Raw genomic sequence first — 22,478 nt, 5'->3', positions numbered from 1 at the left:
GAATGACGGAGCAGATTTATCACCAAGTTCTCAGCAGAAGGAGGATTCTCCATTTAGGTACTGCTGGCGATAGAATTTCCCATCAGAGGAACACTCAAGGAGAAATTCCCCACCAAAAAATGATGAGAGGGGAGAATTTGCCACCAGAACAATGGACAGGAAGGAGAATTCGCTACAATGTTAATAGGTGAAAATGCGGATTCCCCAATTAAGGAAAAGATGGACAGATTAGGAAATGCTTGGAGCAGGCCAAACATCCAAAATTAGAATAACCTTGACTGGGACACTTACATTGTCCAGCATATACTGCAGCGTGTTGTACATATTTAGGACTAGGTTTCCTCTCTCCTGCTGGAGAATGGTTAGAGCAGGATTTCCCCCACTGTCCTGACACCATTGTAGCCCCAACCTGGATAAGAACTCGTTTGCTATGCAGGGCGAGCTCCCAGTGGGATCCCCACCACATGGAAGAAGTCTGCTGCTGCTGTCAAACAAAGGTGAGGATAACTGCTGCAGCGCCTCAAGGAGAAGGAGGCATCATTAAAGAAGCTAGTTCTGTTGGGGAGGATTTAAACTAGTCTGGCAGGGGGATAGGAACAAAAGGGCAGGTACAGATAGGACAAATTCAGACCAGGAAACAGGAAGTAGAAAAGCAGTTACTGACATAGTTAGCGACTCAGAAAGGCAAAAGAAGCAAAGGTTAAATAGTGTTCAGCACAGGAATTTGACAGGGTTAAAGGGTATATACTTCAATGCAAGGACTATTACAAACAAAGCAGATGAGCTAAAGGCACAAATGACACATGGCAACATGATAGCATTGCTATGACGGAAACCTGGCTTAAAGAGGGGGATAATCGGCAGCTCAATATCCCTGGATATAGAATTTTCAGGCAGGATAGAGTGGGTGATAAAAAAGGAGGGGATATAGCATTATTCGTTAAAGAATCAATTACAGTTGTGAGAAGGGATGATATGCTAAATGGATCATCAATCGAGGCCAAATGGGTTGAGCTAAGAAATAAAATAGGGGCAGTCACACTACTAGGGGTGTACAACAGACCCCCCAAATAGCAAAACGGAGATAGAAGAACAAATATGTAGGCAAATTTCTGAGTGCAAAAATAAGAAGGCAATAATAGTAGGCAACTTCAACTACCCTAATATCAATTGGGATTCAAACAGTGTGAGGGGCACAGAGGGCACAAAATTCTTGATCGGTGTCCAGGAGAACTTTTTTAGCCAGTACATGACAAGCCGAACAAGAGGGGATGCAATTCTTGATTTAGTCCTGGGAAATGAAGATGGGCAAGTGGGTGAAGTGACAGTGGGTGACCATATTGGGGATAGTGACCACAATTCAGTTAGTTTTAGCATTATTATGGAAAAGGACAGAGTTAAATCAGGAGTAAACGTTTTAAATTGGGGGAAAGCAAATTTTACAGAACTAAGAAGTGATTTGGCAGAAGTGGACTGGACACAACTACTTGAGGAGAAATCAGTGGCAAGCCAGTGGGAGGCACTAAAAAGTGAAATTCTATGGGTACAATGCAGACACGTCCCCTCAAAGAAAAAGGGTGGCACTGCCAAATTTAGAGCCCCCTGGTTGTCTAGAAGTATACGGGGCAAGATAAAGCAGAAAAAGAAAGCTTATGACTGTCACAGAAAACTAAATACTGCAGAAAGCCTAGAGCAGTATAGAAAGTACAGGAATGACGTAAAAAAGGAAATAAGGAAAGCAAAGAGAGGGCATGAAAAAATATTAGCTATTAAGATTAAAGAAAACCCAAAGATGTTTTATCAGTACATTAAGAACAAGAGGATAGCTAAGGAAAAGGTGGGACCTATCAGGGATGACAAGGGTAACTTGTGTATAGAAGCAGAGGATGTGGGTGGGGTTTTAAATTAATATTTTGTCTCCATATTCACAAAGGAAAGGGATGATCCAGTCATAACAGTTAAAGAGGAGAGGTGTGAAATATTGGATAAGGTAAACATAACGAGAGAGGAAGTACGAGAGGGACTGGAATCCTTGAAAGTTGATAAGTCACCAGGACCGGATGGATTGTTTCCTAGGCTATTGAAGGAAGCCAGGGAGGAAATTGCGGATGCTCTGAGGATCATTTTCCATTCCTCACTAGATACAAGGGAGGTACCAGAGGACTGGAAGACTGCAAACGTAATACCATTGTTTAAAAAGGGTATGAGGGAAAGGCCGAACAATTATAGGCCAGTCAGTCTTACTTCAGTGGTGGGCAAACTATTAGAATCAATATTGAGAGACAGGATAAACTGTCACTTGGAAAGGCATGGTTTAATCAGGGATAGTCAGCATGGATTTGTTCAGGGAAGGTCATGCCTTACAAATCTGATTAAATTCTTTGAGGAAGTGACAAGGAGGATTGATGAGGGTAGTGCAGTGGATGCTGTCTACATGGATTTTAGTAAGGCATTTGACAAGGTCCCACATGGCAGACTGGTCAGAAAGGTAAAAGCCTATGGGATACAGGGAAATGTGGCGAATTGGATCCAAAATTGGCTCAGTAACAGGAAACAAAGGATAAAAGTCGATGGTGTGCCACAGGGCAGTGTTGGGTCCCTTGCTGTTTGTGGTATATATTAATGATTTGGACTTGAATGTAGGGGGCACGATTGGCAAATTTGCAGACAACACAAAAATTGGCTGTGTAGTTGATAGTGAGGAGGATAGCTGTTGACTCCAAAAAGATATCAATGGGTTGATGGAGTGGGCGGAAAAGTGGTAAATGGAATTCAACCCGGAGAAATGTGAGGTAATGCACTTAGGGAGGGCAAACAGTAAAAGGGAATACGCAGTAAACAGGAATATATTGAGAGGGGTAAAGGAAGTGAGAGACCTTGGAGTGCATATGCACAGGTCCCTGAAGGTGGCAGTACAGGTAGATAAGGTTGTGAAGAAGGCATACGGAATGCTCTCCGTTATTAGCCGAGGTATAGAATACAAAAGCAGGGATGTAATGATGGAACTGTATAAAACGCTGGTAAGGCCACAGCTGGAGTATTGTACGCAGTTCTGGTCACCACATTACAGGAAGGACGTAATTTCTCCGGAGAGGGTGCAGAGAAGATTTACAAGAATGTTGCCAGGGCTTGAAAATTGCAGCTACGAGGAGAGATTGGATAGGCTGGGGTTGTTTTCCTTGGAGCAGAGGAGGCTGAGGGGAGATTTGATTGAGGTGTACAAAATTATGAGGGGCCCAGATAGAGTAGACAGGAAGTACCTGTTTCCCCTAGCGGAGAGTTCAAGAACTAGAGGACACAGATTTAAGCTGATTGGCGGAAAGATTAGAGGGGACATGAGGAAAAACCTTTTTACCCAGAGGGTGGTGGGTGTATGGAATTCACTGCCTGAATTGGTGGTAGAGGCAGGGACCCTCAACTTTTTTAAAAGTACCTGGACCTGCACCTAAAGTGGTGTAAGCTGCAGGGCTACGGACCGGGTGCTGGAAGGTGGGATTAGAATGGGCACCTGGTTGTTCTTCGAGCCGGCACGGACACGATGGGCTGAATGGCCTCCTACTGTGCTGTATCTTTTCTATGGTTCTAGGCTGAAATGCCTGGAAGAGTTTTGTGGCATTTCCGGACAAAAGGCTCTTACTGAATCACAGGCCCTTAGGGGCAGGTAAGGGACTTGAAAAAAGAGAGAGCTGCCCACTACTGGGTCCTCTCCCTCCATCATTGGGCATTCAGCTGCTGCCCCAGGGACTACCACCATCCCTCTTCTGGCAGGCCCTAGAGTTGGCAGGATCAGCAGCAGAAAGCAGGGAAATCGCGCAGCTGACTGGGCCCCAACACCCCTTTGCCATTCATATGTGGCAGGTGGCTGGGACAATGGTAGGAAAAACAGGTTGGACAGGGGATTGATCTCCCTGAGCTAATCTAGCCCTTAAAGTCCAGAGAAATTTTAGTGACTACTCTGACCACTCTGTTATGCTATATTAATTTACTTCCTATTTAAAATTTAAATTATTTTTAGCATTTTAATTACATAAAGTCTGATGTAAACAAAGTACATAATGAGGAGTCAAGGGATATTAATTGTATTTATGGTTTCTCATCTTTATCCTTCATATGTTATATCCTAGAGATTGTACTGCAGCTACCTTTCGGAGACTGGTAGCCGCAGTTTCCACTCTAGTGTAACACTTTCATATCAAAAATTAGTCCATGGGATTCCCTGAACACTGTTTGAGGCAGGTTTAACCCCCGCCCAGTCCTGTGGTGTTAAACCCAAGTAGTGTGAGACTCCTCCAGGATCTCAGACTGCTTCTCTCCAGTCTGTAAGGTCCTGACACCGATTATACTGCAACAAGTGGGAACCACTTTGCAGTAATGCAAAAGTTGTAATATAATTCCTTATGATCCCACTATAGAATTACAGAATCTTTCCCTCATTGCCTTTTCCTGTCAATCAAAGATAACTTAATTCTGCACTGATAACATCACAATACTGTGTCTTCAATCAATGTCAGTTCAGGTCTGCTTTTAAGCATCATTAGCATTGTTTTCAAGTTATTGAGACCAAAGTATATCTATCTGTCTATTCATCAATACATTGATCCATCTCTCTATACAGTCATTTCTTTGCTCTGTACAAATGTATGAGTGTATGAGTATTACCTATTATATCACTTTCTGATTGGTGCATGATGTGTTTTTGACAGGTCACATAGTTAGCAGGAGCCAGTTAGATTTAACAGTTACGTTCTCTAACAGAAACAAAAAGACAGTCATTACACTTCCAAAAGGTAAAATTTAGTAAAGTTGAAATAACTCTGACAATTTTGAAAGTTTGTAACTGAAAGTTTAACTGAGCAGTTTGACTTTAAATATTCAAAATTCAAGTTCTGAAATTTTAGCTAAATTCAAGCTCTTGAGCTGGTCAAGCATTGAGTTCGAACAAGCCTGGGATTCAATTTATGAGTAAGCTCATTCAGATGCTAGGGATACTCAATTCCAATTTTTAAAAAAATATCTATAAGTAGCACCATAGAAGATGAACTAGCATTATGAAACGCTCACAGCACCTTTAGGATGGCTGAGTAGGTAAAGTACTGCCTGCTGAAGCAGTTAGCCTTCCAAACTGCAAAACTTTTAGCTTGATGCACAGTCTATGCTGAGTTAGCTGATCTCATCTGTGGCAGCAATAGGGACCATATAATTGGCCTCAATACTTTTGAATTAGAGAGGGGAAAATCAACCAGAGGGTTCCTCTCCTTTATAATTACAGTGACTCCCATTAGAAAGTGCACCCGTGCTGATGTTGAGTGAAGGTAGTCTACCAACAACAACTTGTATTTATGGCACCTTTAATGTAGAAAAACGTCCCAAGGCACTTCACAGAGGTGTAATCAGAAATAAATGGACGTGAAGCAAAAGGAGATATTAGGACGGGTGACCAAAAGCCTGGTCAGAGGTGGGTTTTAAGGAGAGTCTTAAAGGACAAGAGGAAAGTGGAGAGAAAGAAAGGCTTAGGCTGAGAATTCCAGAGTATGGGGCATAAGCAGCTGAAGCCTGCCAATGGTGGAGCGAGGGGATGGGTGGGAGAGGGGGGTTTGTGGGGGGAGAGGGGTGGTTACACAAGAGTCTAGCATTGGAGGAATGCAGAGTTCCAGGGGCTGTAGATCTGGAGGAGGTCACAAAGATAGGAAGAAGTAAGGTCACGAAAGGATTTTAAACGCAAGGGTGAAAATTTTAAATTGAAGGCATTGGGGGATCAGAAGCCAATGTGGGTCAGCAAGGACAGGGGAGATATGGGAGCGGGACTTGTTGTGGGTTAGGATATGGGCAGTAGAGTTTTGGTTGAGCTGAAGTTTATGGAGGGTGGGTGATGGGAGGCCAGCCAGGACAGCATTGGAATAGCAAAGTCTGGAGGTGAAAAAAACATGGATAAGGGACATTCCCTGTCTAGGCTAACATATGAAGAATGGTCATCAATATGAAGTATGGAGTGGTTGCTGGGCATGTAGCACTTCAACGAGCCTGAGTCAGCACCTGCAGGAAAAGAGGGGAGAAAACTGGGGAAAATGCTGACTGTTAGGCAGTAATCTTAGGGTTCAGATGACTGCAGTACACCACTCAGGCTTTGCTTCTCTGACTTATGAAGTCATCTGAACTTTCTGAATTGAATTATGACTGTATACTTAATGCTAACCATCAGCTTGTATCTTAAGTTCTTTACCGAGGTAAGCAATTTACATCAAAAGTTACAACAATAATCATATACACAATGCTAGTACACACATGTATTTTCAATTAACAATCAAAATATAATACTATTGATTTTCATGAGTGTACTTCTATTTGAAAATTACTACTCAAAGTAATTAAATTTAAATCATACAGTAGATTTGAATGTCATGCAGATCATTGATTATTTGATGCTCTCCAAAATTGAGTTAGGCTGTATAAATTTCACAAAGGATGCTTGTAACCTGGGATGAAGAAATTTATTGAGGCTTACTCTAAAAATTATTCTCTCAGATACATTTTGTTGTCATACGTGTCAATCATTTCACTCATCTGAAACTGCAAGGTCTTGAACTTTCCAATCTTAACATCATTTGCCTGGCAACCAACAACACTAGGCCTATAAATTAGTTTAACCAGACCCCAAGAACAAGTCTTTGGGTCCAGTGGCATTGTGTTTTATTGTTATGTTAACCAATGTGTATCACTTCTACAGGGAATGGAAACACGAAGGAGTCTCTCTGTTACACTTTTGGGTTTCTTTTACTTTTTTTCTTCTAAATAATTTTGGCTTCCATGTTTCAGACTGCTATCATAAACAATCCCCTTCAGTTTAATTTAACTATTGGCTAATATTCTGTGCCATCATGGGATCTTCCTTGTCTTTGGCAGAATAGCACTACACTAGATCCTGTCTTAGGCTTTAAATTCCAAATAAATTTATTAGAATAAGCTAATAGTAGCAGTACATAAATTTTTACAATATTTGTTAAGTTTAGCCAGCTCCTCATTATAATAAAAAATAATACATACTTCACAACTGCTATGCGAAACAATGTTATAGGTAATTTTCTTACATTATGGTTCTTTTCTCCTTAAGTATGCAAGCTACCCAGCCTGAATTCTGCTTTTTAAGGTTCCAAACTGACTCATTGATTTGAAAAAGACAAACTGATAAATAGCTTCAAAACAGTGACTGGGACCCAGTAAATTCAAAACCAACCACCAATCAGACATATAGTTCAACCAATCACACAAGGTATTTTGTTTGAATTGAATGGCTTGGCTTCTCCCTTTGGCAACCACCTGACAGCAACCTGACTAATTCTTGTAGAAAATGTATCAAGCTGGGATCTGATTCTGTGGGTGAAGCTGGCTATAACTCCTTATGCACTGCGGTACAATAAAAGGAGCCGATACCAAGCTAAATCACCTTTCTCACAACCTCCACCTCAAATGTAAGAGTGTTCTTCTAAATTCTTTATAGCTCTAGCAAGAAATGCAAAATCCATTCTGTGACTGGTAAATAATATAGCCTAGTCAATGTTTTAAAATTGATTAGCCCTTCTCATACATTTTTATATTACTCATTAGGGTGGTAGGTGTATGGAATTCGCTGCCCGAATTGGTGGTAGTGGCAGGGACCCTCAACTCTTTTAAAAAGTACCTGGACCTGCACCTGAAGTGCTGTAAGCTGCGGGGCTATGGACTGGGTGCTGGAAGGTGGGATTAGAATGGGCACCTGGCTGTTCTTTGAGCCGGCGCGGACACGATGGGCCGAATGGCCCCCTTCTGTGCTGTATCTTTTCTATGGTAAATCCCAACCATCCATAATTATATATATTTCCACTAACATAACATTAGAAAAAAAGCACAAAAACAAAGTGATGTAAGACAGCAGCTTCATCCATTTTCTTGGCTACAAATGTAGTAAACATATTGGAGGTATTCACCACATCACTACGCATGTGGTTCACTATAAACCACTTATGACTTTGTCACTCCTGAGGTACCTGATCAGCCTGACTTGTGGAAATATTTATATCAGATAGCTGACCATGACATCTATCTACAAATATAGAAAGTTTTGAATCCATCACATTTCAGACATTATACTCCAAATGAGAGAAAGGAGGACAGTAATTTTATGCTGGTTCTTTCTGACCTGAAGCTGGGATATACAAGCTCCTATCAATTTGCAAACTTCCCTCACCAACGGTAATTAACCTATAATTGACCCATTTACTTCAATTGTACTTTGTGGCTTTAAAGAGACGGACAAGGTCAAGCACACCTGCACCTTAGCAACAGAAGTAGGAAGAGCTTGCATTTATACTTTTTCTTTCTAATATACTGTGCATTAGATAGTAAAACAATCCTGCTACTATAAAACATTGTATCATCCGATCAATGCCATAGAAGATCTATTAATATTACCTATTTCATTCCTCAATGAACAATGTTTCATGCAATTAACAGTGCAGCTACACTGCATTTTTATGTTGATATGAAGTTGTTTAGGCGACACATGGATGCAATAAGTGGCAGTATAACTCAAATGTCAGGTCCCACTCTGACACTCAAGTGCAACAAAGCCAAATTTGTGTTATACCCCATCCAACAGGCCATCCCCACTGCTTTCATTTCACACCAGCTCCAGTAGAATTGCAGCCTGGTGAAAAGCCACATTTTAAAAGTGCCTAGATGGTCTATTGGACCTTTTGGAAACGGTATAAGCTTCATGGAGTATTTTTTAAAATATTAACAGAGCAAATGATCTTGTCTGTGTTCCAATAACATTAAAAATCAGTTCATAGGAGAATGGAGCTCTGCGTATATGTCAAAGCAACCGTGCACAAAGCTCTGTTGTTTTTGAGCGCTTTGATGCCAGTCAGACCAAGGTCAGTCTGCAGTATAACTCTAGTCTGCCAGCTGCACATCATAGCTGGCAGATACTGGTCTCAAAATAGTAACTGTAATATGACTTCAGCCAAAAGACATAGGCATGCAAATTTTCCTTTTTATCTCTTAAACATTGCCATAAGCCTTCTTGCTGAAATTATTCATTTGCATTATGTTCTGTGCTCAGAAGGTCACCCTTAATGCTTTGAGGAGTCTAGCAGCACATTCACATCACGCCCCAGAATAAAGTATATACTTTAAGAATTCGACTTGTCTTGTAGGCTAACTCGACATTATTTTCTCTAATGAGATTAGCAAACATGATTGATGTTCAGAAACACAAAAGTATTGAGGCCTCTAAAAGATGATCAGAAATGACAATATTCCAAAAGAAATGAAGGAAATAAAACTAAGGCAATGGCTTTTATAAAGATTGGGTGGCACAAGAGTTCTATCATTGTCCTTTAGCCTCCAGGACTTGAATTCTAATCTTGTCTACGCAATGGGAATTAAAATTTCTTTTAATCTCTTTACATTTTTCTGTACATTCTACTTTAACTGAACCAGAACAAGCACAATGGGCCAAATGGTCCCTTCTATGTTGTAAATTCTATGAATCTGCGAAATGGTTTAGCCAATCTCAGTTGAACTCTCATACTCAGAGAAAGGCTCACACTCAGAGAAGCCACGAAGCCAGGAAACTGGCATTTCACACTAGTGCAGTGAGCAGTGTTCTTCTGAGTCACACTTCAGGTTTATCACCACTGTAGTCTACAGGATGTTCTGCATTGAAGCTGGCTCTAACAGTTTCTGATGAAAGAATGCTGCCACTATATAGAAAGCATAAAACTGCTTCATTCGTGGTGTCCAGCCTCAACTTGACAACCGCAACTGCAAAAATTTCTAGAGCCAGGGTTTAATTCTCTAAAATCACTTTGTAAAGGTGTATAAAACAATTATTTATTTTTATTGTATTTTTTTTCTCCATTTTTCTTGTTTTCTGTTGTCCTGTTCCAGTATTGTTTTTCAGAAGGAACTATCAGATTATTGATTTCACAATCCTATGGGTCACAAAAGGATAGAAAAGAGGAAAGAGAAACAAAGCAGGAATGGAGAGATGTGCAAAGCTAGTGGCTGTCAATTTAAAAAAAAATTAAAATCATAGGCAGGGAATTAAAATAAAGATCTAGTTGAGCAATTGTTAAAATCTAGAAATATTATTCTATTTCTTAATCGTGTGATGTGTAGCACACAATTCTGCCACTATAATCAGCGGGAGAAAGTTAAAAAAAAAATATTTATAAGAAATAACAAACTGAAAATATTTCCAGCCAAAAATATCCAAGTACCTATATAATGATACGAAGGAGTATTAATATATCAATTAGATTTAATTTCATTTTGCATTTATTCATTCATTTCTCCCACTTCTTTTAATTCTCTCATCTTTTGTGTTCCCTTCCCCAGTACCTTCCTCCATTCTCTCCCCAGTACCCCCCTCCATTCTCTCCCCTAGTACCTCCCTCCATTTTCTCCCCCAGTACCTCCCTCCATTCTCTCCCCCAGTAACTCCCTCCATTCTCCACCCCTCCCCCGCCCTCATACCTAGTATCAGTCCTCCATTCCCCATCCAAGAGGGTGAGCTGATACCTTACTTGCAGATCGCTGCTAATTTAATTCTATAAGACTCCCCAAAGAGGCATTTAAGGGAATTTCTCTCTGATTTCCCACACTCTCTCTGGTTAAGTTCCTTCCTTTTTCAGCCTCGTTAAGATGAAGATCTCACCATGGGAGGAACAGTAGGTGTATCCTATAATTCCACAGCACAGTCAGTTGGTGCCCAAGTGTGGATTGCCTTTATTTATTTTAATGTCATAAATTACTGAACTCCATTGTAATCCTCCCTCCCCATTATACTTTCAGCAGTGATAGATTGCGCTAAAGTTAATAAAATTATCTACTAGAGCAGTCAATCTTTGAATAGCCTCAAGTGAATTATAAAATATCCTGCAATGGGGAACAGAGTAATCTGACTGGTTCATGAGATATTTTAAAAGGGGAGTTCCTTCTTTGTGTTTCAATTCAGAATATAACAAATTTAGTGAATTTCTTTTTAGGTTTATACTCTCTATCACCAAAAATAGGAAAGGAGATCAGTCAAAACTCAGGGAAAATAGCTACTTAGGCAATCATTCCATTTATAACTGTTACGTACAATAAAGAACTATCATTGCAGGCGATGTTTTCCCCTTCTTTTCTGCACTACTTGTTGTTGCCACTAGTTAAAATTATGTTAGCAGAATTGTATGGACCCATTTTATTAGTGTCAGGTTTAAAATACAGCTGGATTTGTTACTGTGAGTTATAATAAGTACAAACAATCTTTTAAAAATCTGTTCCCTGTTGCTTATGTGACTGAATTCCACAAGATATGGTAATGGCCAGAATTATGTAAGGTAAACCACTAGAGTCTAATGTTAATAATGACATTTTGATGTTTTGATTTATCCCCTTTCGCGCTCTCATCGGTGCTTTTTTTTAACCTTCCCTGAATGTTCACATTCCATATGAGCATTGTTCATATAAGCATTTGTGTTGTCTCTCTCGCTCTACTTTCGTAATTCTGAAGTTACCTCAATTCTTTTATCTTTATTTCATTACTCCATCTGAATCTCTGTCTGAATAGTTCCCTTTTCCCTTTCAATCCCATTTAATTCACTTACTTTTCCATTGTTCTCCCATCTCTTTCTCTCCAGCAAAGAATTCCATTTCTCAACATAGTGTAATGTTGGAGGATACCAATACATGAGGACCAGTTATACATTCACGGCAACCACTGCAATTATCTTAATGTAATTTCAGGATTGTTAATTAAAACAAAGTCTTTCTTTTGAGACCGTATATTAATAAAGAGCTACCTCTGGCGCAGTCTCTTAAGTGATTGTTCTAGATTTTTTTAACATATAAAGCTCTTTCTAGTTTTATATTAATTCTTCTTTTTCACTTTATAATTTTCGGTAAAATATAAGCATTGTCTCTCACTTAGCTTTCCTTATAGCTATCTCTTCGGACCTTTCTTTTTCTTTCACTATTTCTTTCTTCCTTTTTTTCTCTCTGTACTTTACATATTCTTCTTTCTATCCTCCCCCATACAGTGATTTTCTCCCTCTGTCAATATATTTTGATTTTCTCCTTCATCAACCACATTGTTCATTCTTTCCTCTTCTCCTATACTAACTTTTTTTCTGAATCCATGTATCATTTTATCATTATCGCCCCCATCTTCTCCACACAAGTACGCACTCTGTCTTTTCCTGATATTTTATTTGTGTCTCTCTGATTCTTTCTTAAAGGCATAGATGAATTCTTGTATTGACTCTCATTCCCTGGTTATTTTCCATCTCCACCAGTCATCCACCAGTCAATTTGTAATGCTTAGTTGGAGGAAGGCTGAATAAACTCTCTGGCCCACTGTTTCCTAGACTGAGACTTGAGGAAATCCAAACCAGAAAATGTAGTGTGCTACCTCTTTAATAATTTAAACCCAGATGCTCAAGGTCATGAAAAGCTATCAGTAGCAAAAAGAAAATAGTAGAATATCTGTATGTTTAAACCATAAAATAACATTTAAAAAAAGGATGGGAGAATGGGAAATTTGATGGCTTTCCACAAGGTACAGATCTGCAAGATATTTTTGAAAAATACACATATAATTCACAGCTTGTACTAGATTGCTTTAGTCCATTTCTCTAATTTTGGAACTGGACATTTGCAGAGCAATCTGGAATTTGACAGGCTCAGTGCACTTTAGGGATATTGATTTGATCTTTGATTCTTACTGATTCATTGCAGTAACATTTCAAGATGTCAAATTTTGGAAGATAAACTATTTCAATAGGAATAAAAATCCTGTAATGTTGGGGAAGTCTGATTTAAGGTAACCAGTAATTATTTTACAATCAGTAGTTATGGGCCATTTATTCAGTCAACTATATGTTGAAACAATTCAGCCATTTTATCAGTAGTTTGGTAATTAAGATTGATATTTTTCATCACTCATATTTTGATTAATAGTCACCCACCCACTACCTCTACCTGACTGCCGGCCTTTTTCTAAGTAAACTTAGTTTTTCCTGTGAGCCACTCGCCATGGACACCACATGCAGCATTGATTATTTTGCAATTTTAGCTGAATGTGGTTCTAGAAGAAATGTTTCAACACCTACTTGAAATGTGACACGACCAATCAGTGCAGCATTTACGTTCACCAAATACTAATTATAACAATGCCCTAAGTACAGTATGGGATTATTTTCAAAGTTATGGACTATTTTTATGGACAACATCTTAACCCAGTGTAGTATTGATTTCTGTTTAACTTACTATGCACAGTCCACTTGGCCTATATGTAAACATAAGTATAAGCACAGCCCTGATAGTTCTGTATAAGTAATACTGCTCTAACTTGTTCCTAATTTAGTCACAAGTAAATGTAATCTTTTTGGTTCTTCAATATATTTCAGGATTCTGCTGTATATTGCTCATAATGCAATTTCAAATTTGATTTACAACATTTTAAATGAATAATATTTAAGAGTTTAAAGAGTCACTATCTCCATGATTTTTTTTGCAGATAAAGAACATTCAAAAGCCTTGCCACATTTTCACCACAACAATGTCATGTGGCACAGTGATTCATTTAAAGGTGATTTATGTCATCACCTCATGGGCTTATGTACAATCCAAAAACAGTTTGCCAAACACAATTTTGATGAAGATAGTGGCCCTTTAAGTTTCACTTCTAATTAGACATTTATCCTGCTCCTTCAAAAAGGAGCTAGATAAACATATGGTTGGAACAAGATTGAAAGTTACTGGGGTAGGTACAAACTGACATGATAAAATACTCCATGGAACATACTGGTGGAAAGAGTAGGAGGGAATGCTATCTGGATTCAGGCCAAGATTGGATAGTAAAACTCTAAGGATGGATGAATATTCTGGACTTTGTTTCATTACCTTTGGGGATCAGTTAGTGTTAACTTTTCCTCCACAGATTAAATGCAAGAAGTGGATTCACTTTCAGGGTACGTTACAACGTTACTAGTCAGTTGATAGAGTGAGCTCCGAGGGCCAAATAGCCTTCTCTAGTTCTCTGCTTCCTGTTCTGACATTCGTTCATAGGAAACATGATTGGGTTTGACTTATGGTGATATCAGTAGCTTTGCTATTACATTATCGACATCCCTTCCTGCACACGGGGTATTAAACATTATTTTACCGGCAGTACCGGACCCAAAGTGCGGGATCTACCCATTCTGATGGTTATCTCAAACTCTAGAAGGGCTTCTTACCGTTATTAGTGCTGATACGAATGTTTGCCCACAAAATGAAGAAACGAAGACAGCATTTTGTTACCCAGTCAAATGTTAGCACTTCAGTCAACATCCTGGGCTCCTGGCGGAGTGAGAAGTGCTGTCTGAAGGATTTGAGGTGACGGAGTGAGCGGGCACCCTCTCCACAAGGTCTTTCTTTTAATCTGCGTCTGTGCTTTTTGCTAATTCGACTATAGTCTTTTTTTAGAACTGGTATTAATCCAGCAGTTAAAATGAGATCCGGGAACAAGCGAGTAATATTAGGAATACTGATTCCCAGTCAGTACAATCAGCTAAATGTAAATCTTGTAGGGAGCCAGCGCCTTTTTCGTATATGTGGTGTTAAGGGATATATCATCGGCAAATATTAATAGAGCCTCAGATTGTTTTTTTTAGTTTATTCACAGCATAGTAATGTCAACATTTAAACATAATGCATTTCAAATGATGTATTGGTGTGATGGGAAGACCTCAAGAACGGAACAAGAAGCTCTTTCTACGGCCGCGCTGTAATAAAGACTTGACTGCAGTAAAAGCTCGCATTCCGCACTATAGCAGCGCCGCGATCTTCATGGTCAGTTGCGTCCGTGAGCTCAGTGTCCGACCCTGCCTCAGGTCTGTGTGATTCGGATTCGGCTGAACCTTACAAACCGCAGCGGGGGGACTCGGGAATAATCTCCCCCACCCCGATTGTTTCACAGCGCAAATAAAACAGTTGTGAGGTGTCACCCATATTTCAAGCCAGCTCCGCCCTAATACAGGTTAAAATATTAATAATGCTGAAACGATTGCTGTCATTTTTGCTGTTTTCTTCTAGTCCTTTTCGCGTTCACACATCGAAAACCGTCTGGAGCAAAGCAGCTTCGAAATGGGAATGACTTAGAAAAATTGCTGTCGTGTTTCTGCATTCAGAAAGAGATTAATTAGCACGGAATCAACCGAAATAAATGTTATAGGAGGAACAGCCACTTTCAATCTAATAATATTCGTTACAGAGGGAAAGAGAGAGATTTAGGGAATAATGATTAGAAAGGTTGGGGAAAATGGGGGCCAGTGTAGGAGGGAGAGACCGGAGGATCAAAACCAGGGGAGAATGTGTGGGGGAGAAAGTGTGGGGAGAGAGGGTGTGGGGGGAGAGAGTGTGAGGGAGAGAGTCTATGGAGGAGAGTCTATGGGGAGAGAGTATGGAGAGGGAATCTATGGAGAGAGAGTCTGTAAGGGAGACAGTCTACGGCTAGGAGGCAGAGTCTACAGGGGCAGAGTCTACTGGGAGGGAATCTAAGGGAGAGAGTATAGGGGGAAAGAGTCTTCGGGGCAGAGAGCCTACAGGGGAGAGAGTCATAGGAACATTATAGGAACATAGGAACAGGAGTAGGCCATTCAGCCCCTCATGCCTGCTCCGCCATTTGATAAGATCATGGCTGATTTGTGATCTAACTCCATATACCTGCCTTAGGCCCATATCCCTTAATACCTTTGGTTGCCAAAAAGCTATCTATCTCAGATTTAAATTTAGCAATTGAGCGAGTATCAATTGCCGTTTGCGGAAGAGAGTTCCAAACTTCTACAACCCTTTGAGTCTACCGAAGAGAGAGTCTGGGGAGATTGCCGTGGGAGATAGAGTCCAGAGGGGAGAGAGTCTGGGAGATTGCCTTGGGAGATAGAGTCCAGAGGGAAGAGAGTCTGGGGAGATTGCCTTGGGAGATAGAGTCCAGAGGGGAGAGAGTCTGGGGAGATTCCTAGAGAGAGAGAATCTATGAGGGAGAGTGGGTGGAGAGAGCCTACAGAGGAGGGAGTCAATGGGGAAGAGCGTCTGGGGAGAGTGTAAGGGAGAGAGTCTATGGGGAAGAGCGTCTGGGGAGATTACCTTGGGAGATAGAGTCCAGGGGGGAGAGAGCCTATGGGGGAGAGAGTCTAAGGGGAGAGTGTAAGGGAGGGAGTCTATCGGGGAGAGTGTAAGGGGGAGAGTGTAAGGGGAGAGTGTAAGGGAGTCTATCGGGGAGAGACTTTGGGGAAAGTCTGGGGGGAACAAGAAGCAGGTGTGTATCTCTTCTGTGAGTGAATACTTTGGCTTCAGTTTCCGGAGATTAATCTGGCAACAGTTCATTCCTTCTTTCACATTCTCCGGTTAATACATTGTGTGGGAATCATTCGGTTTGGAGATTCGGGAGTCGATTCGAAAGGCTTTAATTTTCAATAAGTAGGTAAATAAACAGAAACAAAACCATATCCTTCCACCGGAAACTTGTTGAATACTCGGTAACATACAACCTGCCCAGCGTTACTTTCACTCTTAATGCAACCCAAATCCCCATAGTTCAAAGCATAACTTGATTGCTTGAAAGATTTGTCTTCCTTATATACAATGTGAATAATTATAATTTTAGCAAAAACTATCAGAAAATGAACTGCAGAATAAGCACAATTTAAAGTTTGTATTTCCCAGTGCAACAAATACTTCAGCGCCTGACAGATAAAAGTACTATTCCTAAAGACAGAAACAGGGAATTTAAGCAGGAGAAACATGTCATGGGCTATGAAATATATATATAAAGTCACGAACCATATTCTATGTTGAGTCTGTGAGCCTTAAATAATAATAAAATCTATATCCATTTAAAAAGCAGGGACTGAGCAGCCGGTGATCTCCACGGGCAAACATTCGTGTGTGCCGGGCCGTGCCCAGTCTCAGGTATTTAAATGATCTTACTTTAGAGGTCAGAATTAACGAACAAAGAGATATAGCCCATAATTATTTTAACTAAATGAATTAATTCGAGTCTAACAAGAAAGCGACGTTAAAATTATTGGACGATTGTCCATATCCAACGTCTTTTATTTTGCATGAATATCTACATGTCCAATTGAACGTGTTGGAAATCCGACAGTTAAAGGCGATAGATGATTGGTTTTCAAGTGAATCTGAACCGTGTCCTCCTCTGGGGGAAGTTGGAGTCAGTTTGTTGGTTACATTCCTAAAGGGATTTCCCTCCACCTGATTTCAGATTCAAAGACGGGACTCGAAAAAAGCTGCAAGAAAATGTTGTCTCAATGAGGTTTTTTTTGATCTAAAGATTAATGCTAACAAGTGGGTAATGAACTGCGAGAAGTGAGCTGATCTCATAGAGTGATGATCTTATCCGGCTAATTTTAAGACAATTCAATCGCCAATATAACGGGAACGAATCCCGAAATGAGGTTTAGAAGTTTATTTTATTGTGTTATTTGTAGGTCCCTCCGCCCATTCGGCAGGATAACAGTACTCACATTTCGGTGATGTTCTCCATCTCTGCTGCCGAAGATAGGACGGGGAAAGCCACGATGCTCGGCTCGGTGCAGGTGATCCTGGTACTGCTGCATCTGCAGGAAGAAGGGCAGGCGAGAGCCAAGCTGCCAAATCCCAGCAAAATCCCCAGCAAACAGACCAGAGACTTCCTCAGCCTGTCGCACCAACATCCCGGGAACGAGGAGCCCATCCTCGGCTCTCCTCTCCTCCACACTCCAGATCGGATGTGATTTCCCAACAAAAAAAAATGAAAAACAAAGGTGCAAATCCGTGTCTCTCACGACCCTTCCAGCAGTTTTTTTTTATTCTGAGAGAATCAAGAAATCCGGGATAATCCGTATATAGATTCCGAATAAGCAGATAGAGAGCAGTAATAACGGTGTAACTAGAGATCACGTCTCCCTCTCTGCGATCTGCAGCATATATAGATAAACAAAATATTTAAACGGTGTCTCCAGTTTGTAAATCCCTGTCAAGGAGCTTTCTCTCTCTCTCTCTCTCTCCCTCTCTCTCTCTCTCTATATATATATAGTCCCAAAGGGGCGATCCGAACGGTGTAAATGGTACAGGGAAGTGATGCCGCTGCCCTGTGGATCCGCATCCACTACATCAGGCTCCGGAAGAGAGGTGCAGTGAGTGTGGTCACTCGGGTCTGGAGCATCGCCCCTGCCGCAGTGGTCAGTCAGTCAGTCAGTCAGTTTCTGCCACCAACTTCCCCCCTCCCCCCAACTGCCTGATGCTGACGGGGCTCTGTGCGATCTTCTTTAATTCTCTCACCCCCTCCCTCACCAAACTATTAGATTTTTTTTAACATCCAATTCGGGAAGCTGCTGAACATGACGTGAGGCTGACGCACGAAAGGGGATGAAGCGGGGTTTTTTCTGGCAAAAAAAAAATAAAACTATAAAAGAAAAAAAAGTATAAAAGCAGAGAAGCGGTTAACGGTGTCGGACGTGAGGCCGTTGGCAATGACATTGGAAATCCATTGCCCACCGAGGCACAGTAGAAGGAGCTCAAATCCTTTGCCCCAGATCAATTCTCTTCTGCCCATAGAATATTGTCGGTGCTGAAATATCGTGAGCCACAACCTGACAGTATGCACTGAATTTTCTGTACTCCCGACTCTTTAATTGTCCGGTTCTCACACAGATAATCTAATAAATAATCTAGTTGTAGTATGTGAGGAATATATAATTCGTGAAATGGTCTAACAAAGGTGTCTCCTTGATAATTTGTAGTTTTGTTACAATCATATAACCCTTTGTAATATATCAAATCTACAGTTTGTTGGGGGCTGAAAGAGGAATGATCTTATCGGGAGAGCGATCACGTCGTAACAAGACGGTTCAAGTCCGTTAAGTAAAACCGATTTCAAAGGATTTTCCCCAATTTGAATTGCATTGCCCGTAAACCATTTGTGTATGTGTGTATATGTGCTTGTGTATATATTTTTTTTGTGTATGTATATGTGTGTGTTAATTTTTGTACTGCAGCGCTTGTGTCTGTCACGGGCATCACTATGTATAATGTAGATAACAAGCAGTCAAATTGCTAAAACTGCTAATATTACACGCAGATATTGAATTACAGCATCAGCCAAAAATGATACCATGAATTCACATACAGACGTGATCGAATTCCCGCATTTAGCTCATTGACTTTTAAATGGTCTCTAATAAAAAAAAACATGTCTGAAAGGCGTTTGGGTTATTGCGAATCGTACTATTCTTTCCCCAAGTAAGTGTGGAGAATACGAAAAATGCATTTCACAAAGCGCTCACGTCTTGTACTACACCTTGCAGCAACAGCTCTACAACAATTTGATCTTTTTTTAACAGGAAATGCGGTATAGTTGCCTGTGCACAAAGTCCACCAATTTTCATGACAACTGAATGCTGAATAATAACACGATTGCAAAACGTGTTACTCCTATCTGCCCACTCTTTCTCTCGTTGCCTCTGTTAGTCTCGCACCCACCTCACAAGCAACTGAATTTTCCCGCAGTGATTTCGCACTTTGCAGCAATCCAACAAACAAGCTCTTTGCGAGTCCCACCGTCTCACGAGCTGGTCTGACACCTCCCGGATAACGGAGTAACTGCAGCTTCCAAAAATAACCCCCCACCGCAGCCCCGACCGGCTACTGTCTGCGGCAGCGCACCGCTTTCTGTGCTTTCCCCCCTTAACCCCGCTGTCAGTTTCTTTAAGCAATAATCTAAGGTGTAAGCTCTTAAACCAATTTTAAATATGCATCGGCTAAATATTGAAAATGCAAAATAATGAACGGAAGCAAATGAATTGTGTTTGGAACATTTTTTTAAATCCTGAAAGAAGAATATCATTAAATATAAATTAACAAATAAAAAAACATCCTAACTATGCGAGCCGATATCCATATTTTAATATGAATTTTGGAAGGTGCGAATTTCAACTCAAATACAAATCGGAAGTTATTTTTAACACGTTCAAATTTGGCTCTCACCTACGCGATGTCAGGACCGCATCGAAAGAACTGCACAATCCAAATTACATAAACCATGCAATATACAAGGTGAGGTTACTGGGGTTTGAGGTTTTGACCCCGCCAAAGTGAGGCCGAGATACAAAGATTATATATGTACGATATCAAATAGCTAAGGACGGCACCGTGCGAATAAATAAATAATCCATAAACTTGCAGGAAAAATAGAAATGTAACAATTTAACACTAAAAGCTGTGAAAAGAATAGCAAGAGTTTATTAATAATAATAACAACAGAGGGTAATAACAGTGACAGAAATCCCATATATGTGGCCTCTGGTTCTGTGAAGGACCATCCCCAGATGAAATGGAGTGGTCAGACAGTGGTTACTTTGATATATGCCCCGATCCTCCACTAATTACCCCACAGCTGTCCCTTGGTATAAATACACCTTTCCTCCATCAGAAAGGCGTGACGGATGGGCAAGCTCGACAAACAAACATTGCAAAAACCTGTGACTAGAGCTAAAATAAAATGGGCTTTTCTGAGATCACAGTTCAGCCATGGAGAAGACATTGAGAACAAAGATGAGTATATTCAAGACTGAGACCAATGGATATTTGGACACTAAGGGAATCAAGAGATATGGGGATCGGGCGGGAAAGTGGAGTTGAGGTCGAAGATCAGCCATGATCTTATAGAATGGGGGAGCAGGCTCGAGGGCCTATATGGCCTACTCTTTCTCCTATTTCTTATGTTCTTATGAAAAATACATCTACTCTTTCACAAATTCATGGTAAACTCAAATTCTTTGAAAATACAATAGTATTCATATAAAGGTGTTCGGATTTGCCATGTCTTATACTAATAATAAAGACAGCCATTTCATTAAAACAGAGAGTTTCTAGGACAGTCTCCAGTAGAATCTGAGGAAGATCCAAAAACCTGATCATCTGGCAGCTGTCAAAATGGTAGGCAAGTCTGTACTCCCACCGGTTGATTCAGTAACTTGAAACTCCTTGTAGCTGAGCGTGGGCTAAACATGGAATTATCAGTACCTAGACCTGCAAGTACAAGTTTAATATCTGTTGTATTTAACCCAGCAGGATGCTTAAGTCTAACATAGAGACAGACAGCTTGTCCAGGGGGCTTCTAACAGGAGAAGATCTCTGTAAATAAATATCTAGACAGGCTGGAACACAGGACCGTGGCTCTGAAGGAATTTTAGACAGGTACATTGGGTAGGAGATATTAAATCTGGCGCAGATCTCCTTGGCAAGAATGATTCATATTTTGAGAAAATGCCTTTGAGCAAGAGTCGTGATAATGAGAAACTGGGGATCTGAAGACTATGAAAGATGAGAATAGAGTCAGCAAGGAGGCAGCTTTAGTTCTTAAGCCTATGTTTTCTAATGGGTTGATGGCGAGGGCATTTGGGCAAACAGCGAGGCATAATTAAGCTGGCCATGGAAGTCAGAAGGCTTTCCAGAAGGCTTCTCCTCTATCAGCTGTGGCAGCTGCTTGCCCATTGTCACTTTTCCATTCAGACCTTCTTGTGCCAGTATCAGCATCTCAACTTTGGCATTTCTCATTTTTCCTAGCTGGGACCCATTCCATCACCTTCTAAGGATACGGTACTGTCACAGCCTATACCCTGCTGATTACAGTTTTCTCACTGTAAAAGGTTGTTACTGCATACAGGCCACTCTTGATCATTACTTCATCATATTTGCATTTGGGAAGTAAATTAATCATGATGCCATAACTCTGACACAGTTTTGGGCTTTTGGTAGTGTGATGGAAAATTAAATCACTCAGTCAGTGTAAACTGAACATATGGAAATAACTCAGCTTAGTAAGTGTAAATGAGCCATTTGACCTTTGCAAAATGGCAGAAATGGGTTAACACACAGAAGAAATAGGTAGGAAGATAAAAGGTAGAACTTGCATTTATATAGGGCCTTTCATGACCTCAGGACACCCCAGAGCGTTTTACAGCCAATGTAATGTAGGAAACACAGCAGCCAATTTGTACAAAGCAAGGTCCCACAAACAGCAATGTGATAATGACCAGATAATCTGTTTAAGTGGTGTTGGTTGAGAGATAAATGTTGGTCAGGTAGAACTGGGCCTTATAGAGGGAATGTTGTGATAACATAAACCATCTTACTTTACTTAATATACAACTCTGCACATGTGGAGTATTATAGTAAGTAAAGTAAGTCGGCTTTAAAAAAGAAACTGATGATCATAATTTTTGGCTTTCAGATCAGAGAATGGATTATAAATAAATAAAACTATGCCAACAATTTTCATTAGAAGTAAAATATATGGCTTCCAAAACAAAGTTGGCTGGCCTTAATATCATCTTTAATACAACATAACAAGCGTCGTTGTAGCCTTCTTCTCCGTTTTGTTCCTTCCTAAGAATGTTGAACTATTTTCA

General features: G+C 40.4%; 1 protein-coding gene across 1 annotated transcript in view; it reads right to left on the bottom strand.

The window, feature by feature from the left end:
- The window catches only part of ntrk2a (neurotrophic tyrosine kinase, receptor, type 2a), a 239,721-nt gene extending 221,382 nt beyond the window's left edge, over positions 1–18,339 (bottom strand). Inside the window, exon 1 of the mRNA XM_067983159.1 lies at positions 17,553–18,339. Within this exon, the coding sequence (XP_067839260.1) occupies positions 17,553–17,761 (209 nt within the window). The 5' untranslated portion in view covers positions 17,762–18,339. The remainder of the gene's footprint in view (positions 1–17,552) is intronic.
- Between the last annotated feature and the right edge of the window lie 4,139 nt (positions 18,340–22,478).

This window comes from Heptranchias perlo, chromosome 4 (genome assembly GCF_035084215.1).
Source record: "Heptranchias perlo isolate sHepPer1 chromosome 4, sHepPer1.hap1, whole genome shotgun sequence".
Classification (NCBI taxonomy): Eukaryota; Metazoa; Chordata; class Chondrichthyes; order Hexanchiformes; family Hexanchidae; genus Heptranchias; species Heptranchias perlo.
This window is presented reverse-complemented; position numbering and strand designations above follow the sequence as displayed.